General features: G+C 52.9%; 1 protein-coding gene across 1 annotated transcript in view; it reads left to right on the top strand.

Annotated features, from left to right (window-relative positions):
* The window catches only part of LOC122931320, a 66,153-nt gene that overhangs the window by 36,768 nt on the left and 4,877 nt on the right, over positions 1–24,508 (top strand). The window contains exons 24-26 of the mRNA XM_044285385.1: positions 14,746–14,872; positions 17,278–17,349; positions 20,150–20,973. Coding sequence (XP_044141320.1) covers positions 14,746–14,872; positions 17,278–17,349; positions 20,150–20,973 — 1,023 coding nt within the window. The remainder of the gene's footprint in view (positions 1–14,745; positions 14,873–17,277; positions 17,350–20,149; positions 20,974–24,508) is intronic.

The raw sequence follows: 24,508 nt of genomic DNA, 5'->3' as shown, positions 1-24,508 counted from the left end.
CGCACACTGACCCCCGATAGAGACCCCCGAATATATTATACCGACTGTAACCGGACACTGACCCCCGATAGAGACCCCCGAATATATTATACCGACTGTAACCGGACACTGACCCCCGATAGAGACCCCCGAATATATTATACCGACTGTAACCGGACACTGACCCCCGATAGAGACCCCCGAATATATTATACCGACTGTAACCGGACACTGACCCCCGAATATATTATACCGACTGTAACCTCACACTGACCCCTGATAGAGACCCCCGAATATATTATACCGACTGTAACCGCACACTGACCCCCAATAGAGACCCCCGAATATATTATACCGACTGTAACTGCACACTGACCCCTGATAGAGACCCCCGAATATATTATACCGACTGTAACCGCACACTGACCCCCGATAGAGACCCCTGTATTTATTATACTGATTGTAACCGGACCCTGACCCCCGATAGAGACCCCTGAATATATTATACCGACTGTAACCGGACACTGACCCCCGAATATATTATACCGACTGTAACCAGACTCTGACCCCTGATAGAGACCCCCGAATATATTATACCGACTGTAACCGGACACTGACCCCCGATAGAGACCCCCGAATATATTATACCGACTGTAACCGCACACTGACCCCCAATAGAGACCCCCGAATATATTATACCGACTGTAACCGCACACTGACCCCCAATAGAGACCCCCGAATATATTATACCGACTGTAACCGCACACTGACCCCCGATAGAGACCCCCGAATATATTATACCGACTGTAACCGGACACTGACCCCTGATAGAGACCCCCGAATATATTATACCGACTGTAACCGGACACTGACCCCCGAATATATTATACCGACTGTAACCGCATAGAGACCCCCGAATATATTATACCGACTGTAACCGCACACTGACCCCCGATAGAGACCCCCGTATCTATTATACTGATTGTAACCGGACACTGACCCCCGATAGAGACCCCCGAATATATTATACCGACTGTAACCGGACACTGACCCCCGAATATATTATACCGACTGTAACTGCACACTGACCCCTGATAGAGACCCCCGAATATATTATACCGACTGTAACCGCACACTGACCCCCGATAGAGACCCCCGTATCTAATATACTGATTGTAACCGGACACTGACCCCCGAATATATTATACCGACTGTAACCGCACACTGACCCCCAATAGAGACCCCCGAATATATTATACCGACTGTAACCGCACACTGACCCCCAATAGAGACCCCCGAATATATTATACCGACTGTAACCGCACACTGACCCCCGATAGAGACCCCCGAATATATTATACCAACTGTAACCGGACACTGACCCCTGATAGAGACCCCCGAATATATTATACCGACTGTAACCGGACACTGACCCCCGAATATATTATACCGACTGTAACCGCATAGAGACCCCCGAATATATTATACCGACTGTAACCGCACACTGACCCCCGATAGAGACCCCCGTATCTATTATACTGATTGTAACCGGACACTGACCCCCGATAGAGACCCCCGAATATATTATACCGACTGTAACCGGACACTGACCCCCGAATATATTATACCGACTGTAACTGCACACTGACCCCTGATAGAGACCCCCGAATATATTATACCGACTGTAACCGCACACTGACCCCCGATAGAGACCCCCGTATCTATTATACTGATTGTAACCGGACACTGACCCCCGATAGAGACCCCCGAATATATTATACCGACTGTAACCGCACACTGACCCCCGATAGAGACCCCCCCGTATCTATTATACTGATTGTAACCGGACACTGACCCCCGATAGAGACCTCCGAATATATTATACCGACTGTAACCGGACACTGACCCCCGATAGAGACCCCCGAATATATTATACCGACTGTAGCCGGACCCCCGATAGAGACCCCCCGAATCTATTATACCGACTGTAACCAGACACTGACCCCCAGATATAGACCCCCCAATCTATTATACCGACTGTAACCGCACACTGACCCCCAATAGAGAGCCCTGTATCCATTATACTGATTGTAACTGGACACTGACCCTCGATAGAGACCCCCGAATATATTATACCGACTGTAACCGCACACTGACACACGATAGAGACCCCCGAATATATTATACCGACTGTAACCGGACACTGACCCCGTATCTATTATACCGACTGTAACTGGACACTGACCCCCGATAGAGACACCCGAATCTATGATACCGACTGTAACCGCACACTGACCCCCAGATAGAGATAGAGACCCCGAATATATTATACCTACTGTAACCGGACACTGACCCCCGATAGAGACCCCCGAATATATTATACCGACTGTAACCGCACACTGACCCCCGAATACATTATACCGACTGTAACCGCACACTGACCCCTGATAGAGACCCCCGTATCTATTATACCGACTGTAACCGCACACTGACCCCCGATAGAGACCCCCAAATATATTATACCGACTGTAACCGGACCCCCGATAGAGACCCCCTGAATCTATTATACCGACTGTAACCAGACACTGACCCCCAGATATAGACCCCCCAATCTATTATACCGACTGTAACCGCACACTGACCCCCGATAGAGACCCCCGTATCTATTATACAGACTGTAACCGCACACTGACACACGATAGAGACCCCCGAATATATTATACCGACTGTAACCGGACACTGACCCCCAATAGAGATAGAGACCCCCGAATATATTATACCGACTGTAACCGGACACTGACCCCGTATCTATTATACCGACTGTAACTGGACACTGACCCCCGATAGAGACCCCCGAATCTATAATACCGACTGTAACCGCACACTGACCCCCAATAGAGAACCCCGAATCTATAATACCAACTGTAACCGCACACTGACCCACGATAGAGACCGCCGAATATATTATACTGATTGTAACCGCACACTGACCCCCCATAGAGATAGAGACCCCTGAATATATTTTACCGACTGTAACCGGACACTGACCCCCCATAGAGATAGAGACCCCCAAATCTATTATACCGACTGTAACCAGACACTGACCCCCAGATATAGACCCCCCAATCTATTATACCGACTGTAACCGCACACTGACCCCCGATAGAGACCCCCGTATCTATTATACCGACTGTAACCGGACACTGACCCCCAATAGAGATAGAGACCCCCGAATGTATTTTACCGACTGTAACCGGACACTAACCCCTGATAGAGGCCCCTGAATATATTATACTGACTGTAACCGGACACTGACCTTCAATAGAGACCCCCGAATATATTATACCGACTGTAACCGCACACTGACCCCCAGATAGAGACCCCCGAATCTATTATACCGACTGTAACCGGACACTGACCCCCGATAGAGACCCACGTATCTATTATACCGACTGTAACTGGACACTGACCCCCGAATCTATAATACCGACTGTAACCGCACACTGACCCCCAATAGAGAACCTTGAATCTATAATACCGACTGTAACCGCACACTGACCCACGATAGAGACCCCCGAATATATTATACCGACTGTAACCGCACACTGACCCACAGATAGAGACCCCCGAATATATTATACCGACTGTAACCGCACACTGACCCCCGAATATATTATACCGACTGTAACCGCACACTGACCCCCAGATAGAGACCCCCGAATCTATTATACCGACTGTAACCGCACACTGACCCCCGATAGAGACCCCCGTATCTATTATACCGACTGTAACCGGACACTGACCCCCGATAGAGATAGAGACCCCCGAATGTATTTTACCGACTGTAACCGGACACTAACCCCTGATAGAGGCCCCTGAATATATTATACTGACTGTAACCGGACACTGACCTTCAATAGAGACCCCCGAATATATTATACCGACTGTAACCGCACACTGACACACGATAGAGACCCCCGAATATATTATACCGACTGTAACCGGACACTGACCCCCAATAGAGATAGAGACCCCCGAATATATTATACCGACTGTAACCGGACACTGACCCCGTATCTATTATACAGACTGTAACTGGACACTGACCCCCGATAGAGACCCCCGAATCTATAATACCGACTGTAACCGCACACTGACCCCCAATAGAGAACCCCGAATCTATAATACCAACTGTAACCGCACACTGACCCACGATAGAGACCGCCGAATATATTATACTGATTGTAACCGCACACTGACCCCCCATAGAGATAGAGACCCCTGAATATATTTTACCGACTGTAACCGGACACTGACCCCCCATAGAGATAGAGACCCCCACATCTATTATACCGACTGTAACCAGACACTGACCCCCAGATATAGACCCCCCAATATATTATACCGACTGTAACCGCACACTGACCCCCGATAGAGACCCCCGTATCTATTATACCGACTGTAACCGGACACTGACCCCCGATAGAGATAGAGACCCCCGAATGTATTTTACCGACTGTAACCGGACACTAACCCCTGATAGAGGCCCCTGAATATATTATACTGACTGTAACCGGACACTGACCTTCAATAGAGACCCCCGAATATATTATACCGACTGTAACCGCACACTGACCCCCAGATAGAGACCCCCGAATCTATTATACCGACTGTAACCGGACACTGACCCCCGATAGAGACCCACGTATCTATTATACCGACTGTAACTGGACACTGACCCCCGAATCTATAATACCGACTGTAACCGCACACTGACCCCCAATAGAGAACCTTGAATCTATAATACCGACTGTAACCGCACACTGACCCACGATAGAGACCCCCGAATATATTATACCGACTGTAACCGCACACTGACCCACAGATAGAGACCCCTGAATATATTATACCGACTGTAACCGCACACTGACCCCCGAATATATTATACCGACTGTAACCGCACACTGACCCCCAGATAGAGACCCCCGAATCTATTATACCGACTGTAACCGCACACTGACCCCCGATAGAGACCCCCGTATCTATTATACCGACTGTAACCGGACACTGACCCCCGATAGAGATAGAGACCCCCGAATGTATTTTACCGACTGTAACCGGACACTAACCCCTGATAGAGGCCCCTGAATATATTATACTGACTGTAACCGGACACTGACCTTCAATAGAGACCCCCGAATATATTATACCGACTGTAACCGCACACTGACCCCCAGATAGAGACCCCCGAATCTATTATACCGACTGTAACCGGACACTGACCCCCGATAGAGACCCACGTATCTATTATACCGACTGTAACTGGACACTGACCCCCGAATCTATAATACCGACTGTAACCGCACACTGACCCCCAATAGAGAACCTTGAATCTATAATACCGACTGTAACCGCACACTGACCCACGATAGAGACCCCCGAATATATTATACCGACTGTAACCGCACACTGACCCACAGATAGAGACCCCCGAATATATTATACCGACTGTAACCGCACACTGACCCCCGAATATATTATACCGACTGTAACCGCACACTGACCCCCAGATAGAGACCCCCGAATCTATTATACCGACTGTAACCGGACCCCCAATAGAGACCCCCGAATCTGTTATACCGACTGTAACCAGACACTGACCGCCCCAATCTATTATACCGACTGTAACCGTACACTGACCCCCGATAGAGACCCCTGAATATATTATACCGAATGTAACCGGACACTGACCCCCGAATATATTATACCGACTGTAACCGCACACTGACCCCCGATAGAGACCCCCAAATATATTATACCGACTGTAACCACACACTGACCCCCGAATATATTATACCGACTGTAACCAGACACTGACCCCCAATAGAGACCCCCGAATATACCGACTGTAACCGGACACTGATCCCCGAATATATTAAACCGACTGTAACCGGACCTCCGATAGAGACCCCCGAATATATTATACCGACTGTAACCGCACACTGACCCCCGATAGAGACCCCCAAATATATTATACCGACTGTAACCGGACACTGACCCCCGATAGAGACCCCCGAATATATTATACTGACTGTAACTGCACACTGACCCCCGAATATATTATACCGACTGTGTAACGGACCGTTTCAGCAGACAAGGGGTTAAGATCCGTTTAGGCGATATGCCCCTTTCCGAGAGACAGGCACAGCTACTGCAGAACACCAAACTCCCGAACTGGATACAAAATAGCACTCCAAACTGGAACCTCGCAAATAGCTGTCAGCAGACGAACAGGAAAAGCATCCAATCAGCTTACACTCCTGGCAATCAGTCTCTAACAGCATACATGGAATCCCCCCAATAACGAGACAAGGCTCCGTCTTGAGGGTCAGCAGTGGTCTGACGTGCTGGCACACCCAGCCTGGTTTTTATTACAGTTTTGCAAATACAGAACAGATACAACACATCCCTACAATGCATCATGGTTTCCTCCTCTCTGTCCCAGAGACAACCGAAGGCAATCCAATTATCTCTCAGGACAAAGGGAGATCGCCAATACACATGTGGAGACAACAGGACAGACATCACCATTTAAACACACAATGTCACACCCCCACAGCAAACACAGACATGTAACATATCCCCAGATAGCTCAAGTCTGAGTGCATATCATTAGGCGAATGGCACTCAGACCACACGAATACAATAATATTAGCTATCTGGGTGCCCTCACATAACATACAATTTAACCGAACACATAATAACATAAGATACAATTCTACAGACAGATTTAAGCTGTGCGGCCGGTCTGTCTTCTCCTTTAAAGTTACTATGGGCCATAATCCTGAGGCAAGAGGCCTTCAAACAGCCGTCTCCAAAACACTGTGGCGAGGTTGGTTTCGCCACACATCTCCCCCCCCCCAGGGAAGACTAACCAGATACCTGACCTCACGCCGGTCGGTACCTGAGTTAGTCTGGCAGCCCACCCACAACCCAATACTGGACCTGTTGAATTTAGTAGCCTGTCTCTGTCCAGTGAATCCACCAAGGTTATATTTGTAGCTGGTACTCCCGGTCTCTGAGTTGCTCCCTGGCTTGGAGTGGAGGTTGCTTTGTGGGCAGGGATCAGTGGGACTCTGCCCTGGTACCAGCGCTACCATGGAAGAAGCCTGGTTGGAGTCTGGTTGTTGGAGGGGGAAACCGACTGTCTCCCCTTTGGCTAAACAGCCCTGTTGCTGGGGGGCAGGACCGACTGTCCCTACCCCCTGTGCTGTAAGTGCAGACACCACGGTCCCATCTGCACTGTTGTGGGGCTTACTGTCTCCCCCTGGTGCGTTAATCTGCCGCTGGGGAGAGGGGGTAACGAGCTCCTCTCCCATACATACTTCCAGCCGCTGGGGAGGGCGACCGACCGCCTCCGCTCCCAATACAGTGTCCTGCTGCTGGGGAAAGGAGACTAGGCTCTCTATTCCCTGTAGGACACTCTGCCGCTGGGGGACAGGACCGACTGTCTCTGCCCCCTGTAACTCCACCTGCCGCTGGGGAATGGAGACTGGGCTCCCAATTCCCTGTACATCACACGGCCGCTGGGGAATGGAGACTGGGCTCTCAATTCCCAAAAAATCATGCTGCTGCTGGGGGGCAGGAACAACTACCTCTGCCCCCTGTAACTCAGCCTGCCGCTGGGGAATGGAGACTAGGCTCCCAATTCCCAAAAAATCATGCTGCTGCTGGGGGGCAGGAACAACTACCTCTGCCCCCTGTAACTCAGCCTGCCGCTGGGGAGGGAGGCCGCTGCTCTCCCCTCCCTGCACTTCACACTGCCGCTGGGGAATGGAGACTGGGCTCCCTCTGTCCCGCAACTGTAACTTCCGATGGAGGTCCACCCAATGTGGCAGCTGACCGTCACCTTCTGCCCGGTATAGTAGGGTCTTGAACACTAGACTCCTCACGAACTTCACGGATTTCTCAGCTGGATTGGGTCCGAAGAAGTTCAGCCGCAACCACATCATACGGTCAAATTCCTCCACAGAGTATCTGTACTCCACTGCTGGTTCCATCCTGGTGCTTTTAGGGTCGCTGTACTGAGACATGCGTTGCCCTTAAATTGTAGAATCCACAGAAATGGTGTCTCCTGTAGCTGTCCTTCTGGCTGTAGGAACGATCGCGCTGCTTGCCACCAATGTAACGGACCGTTTCAGCAGACAAGGGGTTAAAATCCGTTTAGGCGATATGCCCCTTTCTGAGAGACAGGCACAGCTACTGCAGAACACCAACCTCCCGAACTGGATACAAAATAGCACTCCAAACTGGAACCTCGCAAATAGCTGTCAGCAGACGAACAGGAAAAGCGTATCAGTCAGCTTACACTCCTGGCAATCAGTTTCTAACAGCATACAGGGAATCCCCCCAATAACGAGACAAGGCTCCGTCTTGAGGGTCAGCAGTGGTCTGAAGTGCCGGCACACCCAGCCTGGTTTTTATTACAGTTTTGCAAATACAGAACAGATACAACACATCCCCACAATGCATCATGGTTTCCTCCTCTCTGTCCCAGAGACAACCGAAGGCAATCCAATTATCTCTCAGGACAAAGGGAGATCGCCAATACACATGTGGAGACAACAGGACAGACATCACCATTTAAACACACAATGGCACACCCCCACAGCAAACACAGACATTTAACATATCCCCAGATAGCTCAAGTCTGAGTGCATATCATTAGGTGAATGGCACTCAGAATACACAAATACAATAATATTAGCTATCTGGGTGCCCTCACATAACATACAATTTAACCGAACGCATAATAACATAAAATACAATTCTACAGACAGATTTAAGCTGTGCGGCCGGTCTGTCTTCTCCTTTAAAGTTACTATGGGCCATAATCCTGAGGCAAGAGGCCTTCAAACAGCCCTCTCCAAAACCCAGTGGCGAGGTTGGTTTCGCCACATACTGATTGTAACCGCACACTGACCCCCAGATAGAGATAGAGACCCCGAATATATTATACCTACTGTAACCGGACACTGACCCCCAAATAGTGATAGAGACCCCCGAATATATTATATCGACTGTCACCGGACACTGACCCCCAGATAGATAGAGACCCCCGAATATATTATACCGACTGTAACCGCACACTGACCCCCGATAGAGACCCCTGAATATATTATACTGACTGTAACCGCACACTGTCCCCCGATAGAGATAGAGACCCTCGAATATATTATACCGACTGTAAGCGGACACTGACCCCCGATAGAGACCCCCGAATATATTATACCGACTGTAACCGGACACTGACCCCCAGATAGACCCCCGAATATATTATACCGACTGTAACCGCACACTGACCAACGATAGAGACCCCCGAATATATTATACCGACTGTAACCGTACAGTGACCCCCGATAGAGACCCCCGAATATATTATACCGACTGTAACCGGACACTGACCCCCGATAGAGACCCCCGAATATATTATACCGACTGTAACCGCACACTGACCAACGATAGAGATAGAGACCCCCGAACATATTATACCGACTGTAACCGCACACTGACCCCCAATAGAGATAGAGACCCCCGAATATATTATACCGACTGTAACCGCACACTGACCAACGATAGAGATAGAGACCCCCGAATATATTATACCGACTGTAACCGCACACTGACCCCCAATAGAGAACCCCGAATCTATAATACCAACTGTAACCGCACACTGACCCACGATAGAGACCCCCGAATATATTATACTGATTGTAACCGCACACTGACCCCCAGATAGAGATAGAGACCCCGAATATATTATACCTACTGTAACCGGACACTGACCCCCGATAGAGACCCCCGAATATATTATACCGACTGTAACCGCACACTGACCCCCAGATAGAGACCCCCGAATCTATTATACCGACTGTAACCGGACACTGACCCCCGATAGAGATAGAGACCCTCGAATATATTATACCGACTGTAACCGGACACTGACCCCCGATAGAGATAGAGACCCCGAATATATTATACCGACTGTAACCGGACACTAACCCCCTGATAGAGACCCCCAAATCTATTATACTGACTGTAACTGGATACTGACCCCCAGATAGAAACTTCCGAATCTATTATACCGACTGTAACCGGACACTGACCCCCGATAGAGATAGAGACCCCTGAATATATTATACTGACTGTAACTGGACACTAATCCCCAGATAGAGACCCCCGAATCTATTATACCGACTGTAACCGGACACTGACCCCCGATAGAGACCCCCGAATATATTATACCAACTGTATCTGGATACTGACCCCCAGATAGAAACTTCCGAATCTCTTATACCGACTGTAACCGGACACTGACCCCCGATAGAGACACCCGAATATATTTTACTGACTGTAACCGGACACTGACCCCCGATAGAGACCCCGAATCTATTATACCGACTGAAACCGCACACTCACCCCAGATAGAGATAGAGACCCCCGAATATATTATACTGACTGTAACCGCACACTGAGCCCCGATAGAGACCCCTGAATATATTATACCGACTTTAATCGCAAACTGACCTCCAATAGAGACCTTCAAATCTATTATACCGACTGTAACCGCACACTGACCCCCGATAGAGACCCCCGAATCTATTATACCGACTGTAACCGCACACTCACCCCAGATAGAGATAGAGACCCTCAAATATATTATACTGACTGTAACCGCACACTGACCCCCGATAGAGACCCCCGAATCTATTATACTGACTGTAACCGCACACTCACCCCAGATAGAGATAGAGACCCCCGTATCTATTATATCGATTGTAACTGCAAACTGACCCCCGATAGTGACCCCCGAATCTATTATACCGACTGTAAACGGACACTGTCTCCATCTCTATCTGGGGTGAGTGTGCGGTTACAGTCGCTATAATATATTCGGGGGTCTCTATCAAGGGTCAGTGTACGGTTACAGTCAGTATAATATATTCGGGGGTCTCTATCAAGGGTCAGTGTACGGTTACAGTCAGTATAATATATTCGGGGGTCTCTATCTGGGGGTCAGTGTCCAGTTACAGTCGGTATAATATAATCGGGGGTCAGTGTCCAGTTACATTCGGTATAATAGATTCGGGTGTCACTATCGGGGGTCAGTGTGCGGTTACAGCTCGTATAATAGATACGGGGGTCTGTATCGGGGGTTATTGTGCGGTTACAGTCAGTATAATATATTCGGGGGTCTCTATCTCTATCTGGGAGTCAGTGTGCGGTTACAGCCGGTATAATAGATACGGGGGTCTCTATCGGGGGTGAGTGTACAGTTACAGTCGGCATAATAGATTCAGGGGTTAGTGTGTGGTTACAGTCGGTATAATCGATACTTATACTGACTGTAACCAGACACTGACCCCCGATAGAGACCCCCGAATCTATTATACCGACTGTAACCGCACACTGACCCCCAGATAGAGATAGAGACCCCCGAATATATTATACTGACTGTAACCGCAAACTGACCCCCAGATAGAGATAGAGACCCCCGAATATATTATACCGACTGTAACCGCACACTGACCCCCGATAGAGACCCCCGAATCTATTATACTGACTGTAACCGCACACTGACCCCCAGATAGAGATAGAGACCCCCGAATATATTATACTGACTGTAACCGCAAACTGACCCCCAGATAGAGATAGAGACCCCCGAATATATTATACCGACTGTAACCGCACACTGACCCCCGATAGAGATAGAGACCCCCAAATATATTATACTGACTGTAACCGGACACTGACCCCCGATAGAGACCACTGTATCTATTATACCGACTGTAACCGCACACTGATCCCCGATAGAGACCCTCAAATCTATTATACCGACTGTAATCGCATGCTGACCCCCAAATATATTATACTGACTGTAACCGCACACTCGCCCCCAATAGAGACCCCCGAATCTGTTATACCGACTGTAAACGGACACTGACCCCTGATATAGATAGAGACCCCCGAATCTATTATACCGACTGTAAACGGACACTGACCCCCACATAGAGAATGAGACCCCCAAATCTATTATACCGACTGTAACCGCACACAGACCCTCGATTGAGACCCCCGTATCTATTATACCGACTAACCGCACACTGCTCCCCCAGATAGAGATAGAGACCCCCGAATATATTATACTGACTGGAACCGGACACTGACCCCCAAATCTATTATACCAACTGTAACCGCACACTGCCCCCCCAGATAGAGATAGAGACCTCAGAATATATTATGCTAACTGGAACCGCACACTGACCCCCGTATCTATTATACCAACTATAACCGTACTCTGACCCCCGATAGAGACCCCCGTATCTATTTTACCGACTGTCACCGCACACTGACCCCTGATAGAGACCCCCGTATCTATTATACCGACTCTAACCACACACTGACCCTCGATAGAGACCCCCGAATATATTATACCGACTGTAACCTCACACTGACCCCTGATAGAGACCCCCGAATATGTTATACCGACTGTAACCTCACACTGACCCCTGATAGAGACCCCCTTATCTACTATACCAACTGTAAATGCACACTGACTCCCAAATCTATTATACCAACTGTAACCGCACACTGACCCCCGTATCTATTATACCAACTGTAACTGCACACTGAACCCCGATAGATACCCCCATATATATTATATCGACTGTAACCGCGCACTGACCCCCGATATAGACCTCCGTATCTATTATACCGACTGCACTTGTACACTGACCCCCAGATAGAGACCCCTGTATCTATTATATCGACTGTAACCGCACACTGACCCCCGATAGAGACCCCCTTATCTACTATACCAACTGTAACTGCACACTGACCCCCAATAGAGACCCCCAAATCTATTATACCGGCTGTAACCACACACTGACCACCATATCTATTATACTAACTGTAACCGCACACTGACCCCCGATACAGACCCCCGTATCTATTGTACCGACTGTAACTGCACACTGACCCCTATATAGACCCCCGTATCTATTATACCGGCTGTAACCGCACACTGACCCCCAGATAGAGATAGAGACCCCCGAATATATTATACTGACTGTAACCAGACACTGACCCCCGATAGAGACCCCCGTATCTATTGTACCATCTGTAACCGGACACTGACCCCAGATAGAGACCCCGGAATATATTATACCGACTGTAACCGGACACTGACCCCAGATAGAGACCCCGTATCTACTATACTGACTGTAACCGCACACTGACCCCCGATAGAGACCCCCGTATCTTTTATACCGACTGTAACCGCACACTGACCCCCAGATAGATAGAGACCCCCGAATATATTATACTGACTGTAATCGGACAATGACCCCCGATAGAGACCCCCTTATCTATTATACTGACTGTAACTGCACACTGACCCCCAAATCTATTATACGACTGTAACTGTACACTGACCCCGGATAGAGACCCCCGAATCTATTATACCAACTGTAACCGCACACTGACCCCCAGATATAGAGACCCCTGGATAAATTATACCGACTGTGAACGCACACTGACTCTTTATAGATACCCCGTATATATTTTACAGACTGTATCTGTACACTGACCCCCGATAGAGACCCCTGTATCTGTTCTTCCGACTGTAACCGCACACTGACCCCCAGATATAGAGCCCCCGTGTTTATTATACCGACTGCACTTGTACACTGACCCCCAGATAGAGACCCCTGTATCTATTATATCGACTGTAACCGCACACTGACCCCCGATAGAGACCCCCTTATCTACTATACCAACTGTAACTGCACACTGACCCCCAATAGAGACCCCCAAATCTATTATACCGGCTGTAACCACACACTGACCACCATATCTATTATACTAACTGTAACCGCACACTGACCCCCGATACAGACCCCCGTATCTATTGTACCGACTGTAACTGCACACTGACCCCTATATAGACCCCCGTATCTATTATACCGGCTGTAACCGCACACTGACCCCCAGATAGAGATAGAGACCCCCGAATATATTATACTGACTGTAACCAGACACTGACCCCCGATAGAGACCCCCGTATCTATTGTACCATCTGTAACCGGACACTGACCCCAGATAGAGACCCCGGAATATATTATACCGACTGTAACCGGACACTGACCCCAGATAGAGACCCCGTATCTTTTATACCGACTGTAACCGCACACTGACCCCCAGATAGATAGAGACCCCCGAATATATTATACTGACTGTAATCGGACAATAACCCCCGATAGAGACCCCCTTATCTATTATACTGACTGTAACTGCACACTGACCCCCAAATCTATTATACGACTGTAACTGTACACTGACCCCGGATAGAGACCCCCGAATCTAATATACCAACTGTAACCGCACACTGACCCCCAGATATAGAGACCCCCGGATATATTATACCGACTGTGAACGCACACTGACTCTTTATAGATACCCCGTATATATTTTACAGACTGTATCTGTACACTGACCCCCGATAGAGACCCCTGTATCTGTTCTTCCGACTGTAACCGCACACTGACCCCCAGATATAGAGCCCCCGTGTTTATTATACCGACTGTTACCGTTTACTGACCCCCAGGTAGAGAGACTCCCGAATATATTATAATGACTGTAACGGCACCCTGACCTCCTGATGATGTCACCCCCTGCACCGCGTTGATCCTTGTGTTTGTCGCTCAGAGCGCAGTGACCTTCGATGACGTGGCGGTCCAGTTCTCGCAGGATGAGTGGCGGGGGCTCCAGACGCAGCAGAAGGATTTGTACAGGGAGGTGATGACCGACAATTATCTCAACCTGACGTCACTGGGTAAGGACCAGGGAGATGTCATGTCTGGTGGGGGTAGTGATGTCACAGCCCGGTGGTGGGGGTAGTGATGTCACAGCCCGGTGGTGGGGGTAGTGATGTCACAGCCCGGTGGTGGGGGTAGTGATGTCACAGCCCGGTGGTGGGGGTAGTGATGTCACAGCCCGGTGGTGGGGGTAGTGATGTCACAGCCCGGTGGTGGGGGTAGTGATGTCACAGCCCGGTCGGTGGTGGGGGTAGTGATGTCACAGCCCGGTCGGTGGTGGGGGTAGTGATGTCACAGCCCGGTTCGGTGGTGGGGGTAGTGATGTCACAGGCCCGGTCGGTGGTGGGGGTAGTGATGTCACAGCCCGGTCGGTGGTGGGGGTAGTGATGTCACAGCCCGGTCGGTGGTGGGGGTAGTGATGTCACAGCCCGGTCGGTGGTGGGGGTAGTGATGTCACAGCCCGGTCGGTGGTGGGGGTAGTGATGTCACAGCCCGGTCGGTGGTAGGGGGTAGTGATGTCACAGCCGGTCGGTGGTGGGGGTAGTGATGTCACAGCCCGGTCGGTGGTGGGGGTAGTGATGTCACAGCCCGGTCGGTGGTGGGGGTAGAGATGTCACAGCCCGGTCGGTGGTGGGGGTAGTGATGTCACAGCGGAGTTTCTTACTGACCTGAGATGCTGCAGGTCTATGGTTGTACAGGTTTGTATTGCAGATCTTTTGGTGGACACTGCAGTGACATCACACAGTCAGGGATGTGGCCGGCCCCCTAGGAACAGCCAGTACATTGTGCTTCCCTGATTGCTGCATCCTGAGATCTCCAGGTGTGCACAGTCTGTGTGTAGGGACAGGCCACCAACACCGAGCAGCAGAGCGCAGTCTGTTCTTGTGGAGTAGTAGAGCAGAATATCAGGACACTGGCTCACTAGCATCCCCGATGTCATAGAACCATACCAGCCCCAGGAGCAGTGCTGTAGAGCACGCGCCAGCCCCAGGAGCAGTGCTGAGGAGCACGCGCCAGCCCCAGGAGCAGTGCTGTGGAGCACGCGCCAGCCCCAGGAGCAGGGCTGCGGAGCACGCGCCAGCCCCAGGAGCAGGGCTGTGGAGCACGCGCCAGCCCCAGGAGCAGTGCTGTGGAGCACGCGCCAGCCCCAGGAGCAGGGCTGTGGAGCACGCACCAGCCCCAGGAGCAGGGCTGTGGAGCACGCGCCAGCCCCAGGAGCAGGGCTGTGGAGCACGCGCCAGCCCCAGGAGCAGGGCTGTGGAGCACGCGCCAGCCCCAGGAGCAGGGCTGTGGAGCACGCGCCAGCCCCAGGAGCAGGGCTGTGGGGCACGCGCCAGCCCCAGGAGCAGGGCTGAGGGGCACGCGCCAGCCCCAGGAGCAGGGCTGAGGAGCACGCGCCAGCCCCAGGAGCAGGGCTGAGGAGCACGCGCCAGGAGCAGGGCTGAGGAGCACGCGCCAGGAGCAGGGCTGAGGAGCACGCGCCAGCCCCAGGAGCAGGTCTGAGGAGCACGCGCCAGCCCCAGGAGCAGTGCTGTGGAGCACGCGCCAGCCCTAGGAGCAGGGCTGAGGAGCACGCGCCAGCTCCAGGAGCAGGGCTGAGGAGCACGCGCCAGCCCCAGGAGCAGGGCTGAGGAGCACGCGCCAGCCCCAGGAGCAGTGCTGTGGAGCACGCGCCAGCCCCAGGAGCAGGGCTGAGGAGCACGCGCCAGCCCCAGGAGCAGGGCTGAGGAGCACGCGCCAGCCCCAGGAGCAGGGCTGAGGAGCACGCGCCAGCCCCAGGAGCAGGGCTGAGGAGCACGCGCCAGCCCCAGGAGCAGGGCTGAGGAGCACGCGCCAAGCCCCAGGAGCAGGGCTGAGGAGCACGCGCCAGCCCCAGGAGCAGGGCTGAGGAGCACGCGCCAGCCCCAGGAGCAGGGCTGTGGAGCACGCGCCAGCCCCAGGAGCAGTGCTGAGGAGCACGCGCCAGCCCCAGGAGCAGTGCTGAGGAGCACGCGCCAGCCCCAGGAGCAGTGCTGAGGAGCACGCGCCAGCCCCAGGAGCAGGGCTGAGGAGCTCGCGCCAGCCCCAGGAGCAGGGCTGTGGAGCACGCGCCAGATTTTTTTTTTTATAGCAGAGCTCTTCAAAAGCAGCCAAGGGGAGAGCAGGATGTTGCATAGTAATTAAGTGCAGTCTCAGGAAAAGGTTAACCTTTGCTTTGCTGGAGAAGTAGCTGTGGCTGGGAGGTTCAGGCGAAACACAGAAATAGCAGAGCTGGGTTGGTGCCGGAAGAGATGAATGTTTAGAGCAGACCAGACATGCCACCAAGGGTTGCAGTGATGTCATACTTGGCAGGCAGAGCTGTGATGTCATATTAGGCAGGCAGAGCTGTGATGTCATAGTTTGGGTGCAGTGATGTCACACCTCTCTCCTCCTCTGTACACAGGACTTACCATTTCACCCCCGGAGATTGTGGTGAAGATGGAGAGGGGGGAGGAGCCGTGCGCCGCTGCTGCAGGTCAGTGCTCGTCTGTCACCAGCTTTTGGTGCATTGTGTGAATTGTGCAGAATTTCCAGTTTTTTTGCAGCTTTCTGCAGATAATTCCTTTTAGAAATGGGGCAAAAGAAGAGGAGGAGCCGACGACCAATCGGATTCAGCGCTTTTATTAGGATTGGTTAGGATTGGTTGCTATGGGCAACTGCAATGAGTTAGAAGATCTGTCAGTGTAACGCCCCCTAATGGTCACTGCTTGGGGGAGGGGTGGACATCAGTCCTCACTTTTGTGACTCCAGCTCTGGATGTGACTGGAGTATAAGACCTGATTTAACATCAGAATAATGACTGCAGCTCTAGATGTGACTGGAGTATGAGATCTGATGTAAGAAGAATAGTGCCTGCAGTTCTAGATGTGACTAGAGTATAAGACCTGATGTTACAGCAGAATAATGACTGCAGCTCTGGATGTAATTTGAGTATCAGACCTAATTGGACAGCAGAATAGTGGCTGCAGCTTTAGATGTGACTAGATTATAAAACTTGATGTAACAACTGAATAGTGACTGCAGCTCTGGATGTGACTGGAGTATAAGACCTGATGTTACAGCAGAATAATGACTGCAGCTCTGGATGTGACTGGAGTATAAGACCTGATGTTACAGCAGAATAATGACTGCAGCTCTGGATGTTACTGGAGTATAAAACCTAATGTAATAGCAGAATAGTGACTGAAGCTCTGGATGTGACTGAAGTATAAGACTTGATATAACATTAGAATAATGACTGCAGCTCTGGATGTGGCTGGAGTATAAGACTTGATATGACATTAGAATAGTGAGTGCAGCTGTGGATGTGACTGAAGTAGAAGACCTAATGGAACAGCAGAATAGTGACTGCAGCTCTGGATGTGACTGGAGTACAAGACCTGATGTAACAGCAGAATAGTGACTGCAGCTCTGGATGCGATTTGAGTATAACACCTAATTGGACAGCAAAAAAGTGAGTGCAGCTCTGGATGTGACTGGAGTATAAGAACTAATGGAACAGCAAAATAGGGAGTGCAGTTGTGGATGTGACTGGAGTATAACACCTAATGGAACAGCAGAATAGTGACTGCAGCTCTGGATGTGATTTGAGTATAAGACTTTGTCTAACAGCTGAATAGTGACTGCTGCTCTGGATGTGACTGGAGTATAAGACCTGATGGAACAGCAGAATAGTGGCTTCAGCTCTGGATGTGACTGGAGTATAAAACCTAATGGAACAGTAGAATAGTGACTGCAGCTCTGGATGTGACTGGAGTATGAGACCTGATGTAGCAAGAATAATGATTGCAGCTCTGGATGTGATTTGAGTATAATACCTTGTCTATCAGCCGAATAGTGACTACTGCTCTGGATGTGACTGAAGTATAAGACCTGATGGAACAGCAGAATAGTGGCTGCAGCCTTGGATGTGACTGGAGTATAAAACCTAATGGAACAGCAGAATAGTGACTGCAGCTCTGGATGTGACTGGAGTATAAGACTTGATGTAACAGCAGAATAGTGACTGCAGCTCTGGATGTGACTGGAGTATAAGACCTGATGTAACAGCAGAATATCGGCTGCAGCTCTGGATGTGACTGGTGTATAAGAACTGATGTAACAGCAGAATAGTGAGTGCATCTCTGGAGTTGAATGGACCATAAGACATGACGTTACTGACTGCAGCTCTGGATGTGACTGGAGTAAAAGGCATGATGTTACTGACTGCAGCTCTGGATGTGACTGGAGTATAAGACATGACGTTACTGACTGCAGCTGTGGAGGTGACTGGAATATAATACCTGATGTAACAGCAGAATAGTGAGTGCAGCTCTGGAGTTGACTGGAGTATAAGGCATGACGTTACTGACTGCAGCTCTGGAGGTGACTGAAGTATAAGACCTGATGTAACAGCAGAATAATGACTGCAGCTCTAGATGTGATTTGAGTATAAGACCTCATGTGACAGCAGAATAGTGGCTGCAGCGCTGGATGTGACTGGAGTATAAAATATGACATTTCTGACTGCAGCTCTGGAGGTGACTGGAGTATAAAACATGACTTTACTGACTGCAGCTCTGGAGTTGACTGGAGTATAAGACATGACGTTACTGACTGCAGCTCTGGATGTGACTGGAGTTAAAGACATGACGTTACTGACTGCAGCTCTGGAGGTGACTGAAGTATAAGACCTGATGTAACAGCAGAATAGTGGCTGCAGCTCTGGATGTGATTTGAGTATAAGACCTCATGTAACAGCAGAATAGTGAGTGCAGCTCTGGAGTTGACTGGAGTATAAGACATGACGTTACTGACTGCAGCTCTGGAGGTGACTGGAGTTAAAGACATGACATTACTGACTGCAGCTCTGGAGGTGACTGGAGTATAAAACATGACGTTACTGACTTCAGCTCAGGAGGTGACTGAAGTATAAGACATGATGTTACTGACTGCAGCTCTGGAGGTGACTGGAGTATAAGACATGACGTTACTGACTGCAGCTCTGGATGTGACGAGAGTATAAGACATTATGTTACTAACTGCAGCTCTGGATGTGACTGGAGTTAAAGACATGACGTTACTGACTGCAGCTCTGGAGGTGACTGAAGTATAAGACCTGCAGCTCTGGATGTGATTTGAGTATAAGACCTCATGTAACAGCAGAATAGTGAGTGCAGATCTGGATGTGACTGGAGTATAAGACATGACGTTACTGCCTGCAGCTCTGGATGTGACTGGAGACTTGCAGTAGTATTTGTCACCTGTTGCGCCTCATTCTCTGTTTTCGTCTGCAGGTGACAGGGTGGTGAACGGAGACGCTGCGGACCGCCATGAGGGTCTGTGGGGTGAAGACCGAGCGGAGGAGGGGGCCCGGGGCGTCAGCCCGTCAGGGGGCGTGGTCACTAGAAGGTCTTTAAGACTAGTAAAAAGAAATTCTGGACAGTGGCCAGAAGAGCGAAGATGGAAGCCGGAGGAGAGGACGTCAGCGGATGCTCCTGATCGGGCCCCCGGGGCCGCCGAGGACTGGCGCCTGCCCGCTGATCTCTGCGGAGGCCCCAGTGACGGCAGCAGCAGCAGGAAACCTTGTAAGCGGGACGCGGACAGCGAGGGGAAGCGGCACACGTGCGGCCAGTGCGGAGAGAGCTGGGGCCGCCTCATCGACCTCCTGACGCACCAGATGGGCAGCTGCCAGGACCGGCCGCACCGCTGCAACATCTGCGCCAAGACCTTCGCCAAAAAGCAGCATCTGAGCGCCCACCGGAGGACGCACACCGAGGAGCGCCCCTACACCTGCAACCAGTGTGGGAGGAGCTTCCGGCAGAACTCCACCCTCACCACCCACCTGTGGAGCCACGCCGGCCACAAGCCCTTCCACTGCTCCTGCTGCCCCAAGAGCTTCAGCCGCAAGACGGACCTGGTGGCCCACATGAGGAGGCACACGGGCGAGCGCCCCTACGAGTGTCCCTACTGCTGGGACCGCTTCATACGGAAGAAGTCTCTGCAGCGCCACCTACAGAAACACGCGGGGGAGAACCTGAGGAGCTACCCCCGAATGAAGCAGAGCGAGGGGAACATGAAGATGGAGGAGCTCCCTACAGAAGAGCTGCCCACCAGAGAGGTACTGACCCCCCACAGGTCCTCCTGCCTCATGAATAGAATGCCAGGGCTGCAGTAAGGACTGACATGCAGGGAGCTGGGTGACAACAGTAATGGACATTAATGGTTGTCAGCCCGTCACCTCAGGAACAGCCAGGCTACACATAAGGGGGAGGTGCTCTTAAAGGGGTATGAACATTAGGAGAATTAAGGGGGTTTGACGTCCTGGAGCGTTAATGGTGGTCTTCTACATGATGTCTCATCACCGCTGCAGAGTGTTGCAGTTCATCACATTGGCCACCAGATGGCAGCGCTGCAGTACCTTCCTGCTAGAGAAGACTCACGATCGCATGTTTTAGAATCCTGGGGATAGGACGTAGCGGCGTGGGGGCAGCTGTGGCGCCTTCTGCTGCAGGGGTTTGTGGGGGATGTGGCGTCTCCAGGACGTAGCGGCGCGGGGGCAGCTGTGGCGCCTTCTGCTGCAGGGGTTTGTGGGGGATGTGGCGTCTCCAGGACGTAGCGGCGCGGGGGCAGCTGTGGCGCCTTCTGCTGCAGGGATTTGTGGGGTATGTAGCATCTCCAGGACATAGCGGCGCGGGGGCAGCTGTGGCACCTTCTGCTGCAGGGATTTGTGGGGGATGTGGCGTCTCCAGGACGTAGCGGCGCGGGGGCAGCTGTGGCGCCTTCTGCTGCAGGGATTTGTGGGGGATGTGGCGTCTCCAGGACGTAGCGGCGCGGGGGCAGCTGTGGCGCCTTCTGCTGCAGGGATTTGTGGGGGATGTGGCGTCTCCAGGACGTAGCGGCGCGGGGGCAGCTGTGGCGCCTTCTGCTGCAGGGATTTGTGGGGGATGTGGCGTCTCCAGGACGTAGCGGCGTGGGGGCAGCTGTGGGGCCTTCTGCTGCAGGGATTTGTGGGGCATGTGGCGTCTCCAGGACGTAGCGGCGCGGGGGCAGCTGTGGCGCCTTCTGCTGCAGGGATTTGTGGGGGATGTGGCGTCTCCAGGACGTAGCGCCGCGGGGGCAGCTGTGGCGCCTTCTGCTGCAGGGATTTGTGGGGGATGTGGCGTCTCCAGGACGTAGCGGCGCGGGGGCAGCTGTGGCGCCTTCTGCCGCAGGGATTTGTGGGGCATGTGGCGTCTCCAGGACGTAGCGGCGCGGGGGCAGCTGTGGCGCCTTCTGCTGCAGGGATTTGTGGGGGATGTGGCGTCTCCAGGACGTAGCGGCGCGGGGGCAGCTGTGGCGCCTTCTGCTGCAGGGATTTGTGGGGGTTGTGGTGTCTCCAGGACGTAGCGGCGCGGGGGCAGCTGTGGCGCCTTCTGCTGCAGAGATTTGTGGGAGATGTAGCATCTCCAGGACATAGCGGCGCGGGGGCAGCTGTGGCGCCTTCTGCTGCAGGGATTTGTGGGGGATGTGGCGTCTCCAGGACGTAGCGCCGCGGGTGCAGCTGTGGCGCCTTCTGCCGCAGGGATTTGTGGGGCATGTGGCGTCTCCAGGACGTAGCGGCGCGGGGGCAGCTGTGGCGCCTTCTGCTGCAGGGATTTGTGGGGGATGTGGCGTCTGGACATATCGGCGCGGGGGCAGCTGTGGCGCCTTCTGCTGCAGGGATTTGTGGGGGATGTGGCGTCTCCAGGACGTAGCGGTGCGGGGGCAGCTGTGGCGCCTTCTGCCGCAGGGATTTGTGGGGGATGTGGCGTCTCCAGGACGTAGCGGCGCGGGGGCAGCTGTGGCGCCTTCTGCTGCAGGGATTTGTGGGGGATGTGGCGTCTCCAGGACGTAGCGGCGCGGGGGCAGCTGTGGCGCCTTCCGCTGCAGGGATTTGTGGGGAGTGTGGCGTCTCCAGGATGTAGCAGCGCGGGGGCAGCTGTGGCGCCTTCTGCCGCAGGGATTTGTGGGGCATGTGGCGTCTCCAGGACGTAGCGGCGCGGGGGCAGCTGTGGCGCCTTCTGCTGCAGGGATTTGTGGGGGATGTGGAATCTCCAGGACGTAGCGGCGCGGGGGCAGCTGTGGCGCCTTCCGCTGCAGGGATTTGTGGGGAGTGTGGCGTCTCCAGGATGTAGCAGCGCGGGGGCAGCTGTGGCGCCTTCTGCTGCAGGAATTTGTGGGGGATGTGGCGTCTCCAGGACGTAGCGGCGCGGGGGCAGCTGCGGCGCCTTCTGCTGCAGGGATTTGTGGGGGATGTGGCGTCTCCAGGACGTAGCGGCGCGGGGGCAGCTGTGGCGCCTTCCGCTGCAGGGATTTGTGGGGGATGTGGCGTCTCCAGGACGTAGCGGCGCGGGGGCAGCTGTGGCCCTGCAGCCTTCCACTGCAGGGATTTGTGGGGAGTGTGGCGTCTCCAGGACGTAGCGGCGCGGGGGCAGCTGTGGCGCCTTCTGCTGCAGGGATTTGTGGGGGATGTGGCGTCTCCAGGATGTAGCGGTGCAGGGGGCAGCTGTGGCACTTTCTGCTGCAGGGATTTGTGGGGGATGTGGCGTCTCCAGGACGTAGCGGCGCGGGGGCAGCTGTGGCGCCTTCCAATGCAGGGATTTGTGGGGGATGTGGCGTCTCCAGGACGTAGCGGCGTGGGGGCAGCTGTGGCACCTTCTGCCGCAGGGATTTGTGGGGCATGTGGCGTCTCCAGGTCATAGCGGCGCGGGGGCAGCTGTGGCGTCTTCCGCTGCAGGGATTTGTGGGGGATGTGGCGTCTCCAGGACGTAGCGGCGCGGGGGCAGCTGTGGCGCCTTCTGCTGCAGGGATTTGTGGGGGATGTGGAATCTCCAGGACGTAGCGGCGCGGGGGCAGCTGTGGCGCCTTCCGCTGCAGGGATTTGTGGGGAGTGTGGCGTCTCCAGGATGTAGCAGCGCGGGGGCAGCTGTGGCGCCTTCTGCTGCAGGAATTTGTGGGGGATGTGGCGTCTCCAGGACGTAGCGGCGCGGGGGCAGCTGCGGCGCCTTCTGCTGCAGGGATTTGTGGGGGATGTGGCGTCTCCAGGACGTAGCGGCGCGGGGGCAGCTGTGGCGCCTTCCGCTGCAGGGATTTGTGGGGGATGTGGCGTCTCCAGGACGTAGCGGCGCGGGGGCAGCTGTGGCCCTGCAGCCTTCCACTGCAGGGATTTGTGGGGAGTGTGGCGTCTCCAGGACGTAGCGGCGCGGGGGCAGCTGTGGCGCCTTCTGCTGCAGGGATTTGTGGGGGATGTGGCGTCTCCAGGATGTAGCGGTGCAGGGGGCAGCTGTGGCACTTTCTGCTGCAGGGATTTGTGGGGGATGTGGCGTCTCCAGGACGTAGCGGCGCGGGGGCAGCTGTGGCGCCTTCCATTGCAGGGATTTGTGGGGGATGTGGCGTCTCCAGGACGTAGCGGCGTGGGGGCAGCTGTGGCACCTTCTGCCGCAGGGATTTGTGGGGCATGTGGCGTCTCCAGGTCATAGCGGCGCAGGGGCAGCTGTGGCGTCTTCCGCTGCAGGGATTTGTGGGGGATGTGGCGTCTCCAGGACGTAGCGGCGCGGGGGCAGCTGTGGCCCTGCAGCCTTCTGCTGCAGGGTTTTGTGGGGGATGTGGCATCTCCAGGACATAGCGGCGCGGGG

The sequence above is a fragment of the Bufo gargarizans genome, chromosome 3 (genome assembly GCF_014858855.1).
Source record: "Bufo gargarizans isolate SCDJY-AF-19 chromosome 3, ASM1485885v1, whole genome shotgun sequence".
NCBI lineage: Eukaryota > Metazoa > Chordata > Amphibia > Anura > Bufonidae > Bufo > Bufo gargarizans.
The sequence above is the reverse complement of the archived record's forward strand: the minus strand, read 5'-3'. Positions and strand labels throughout refer to the sequence as shown.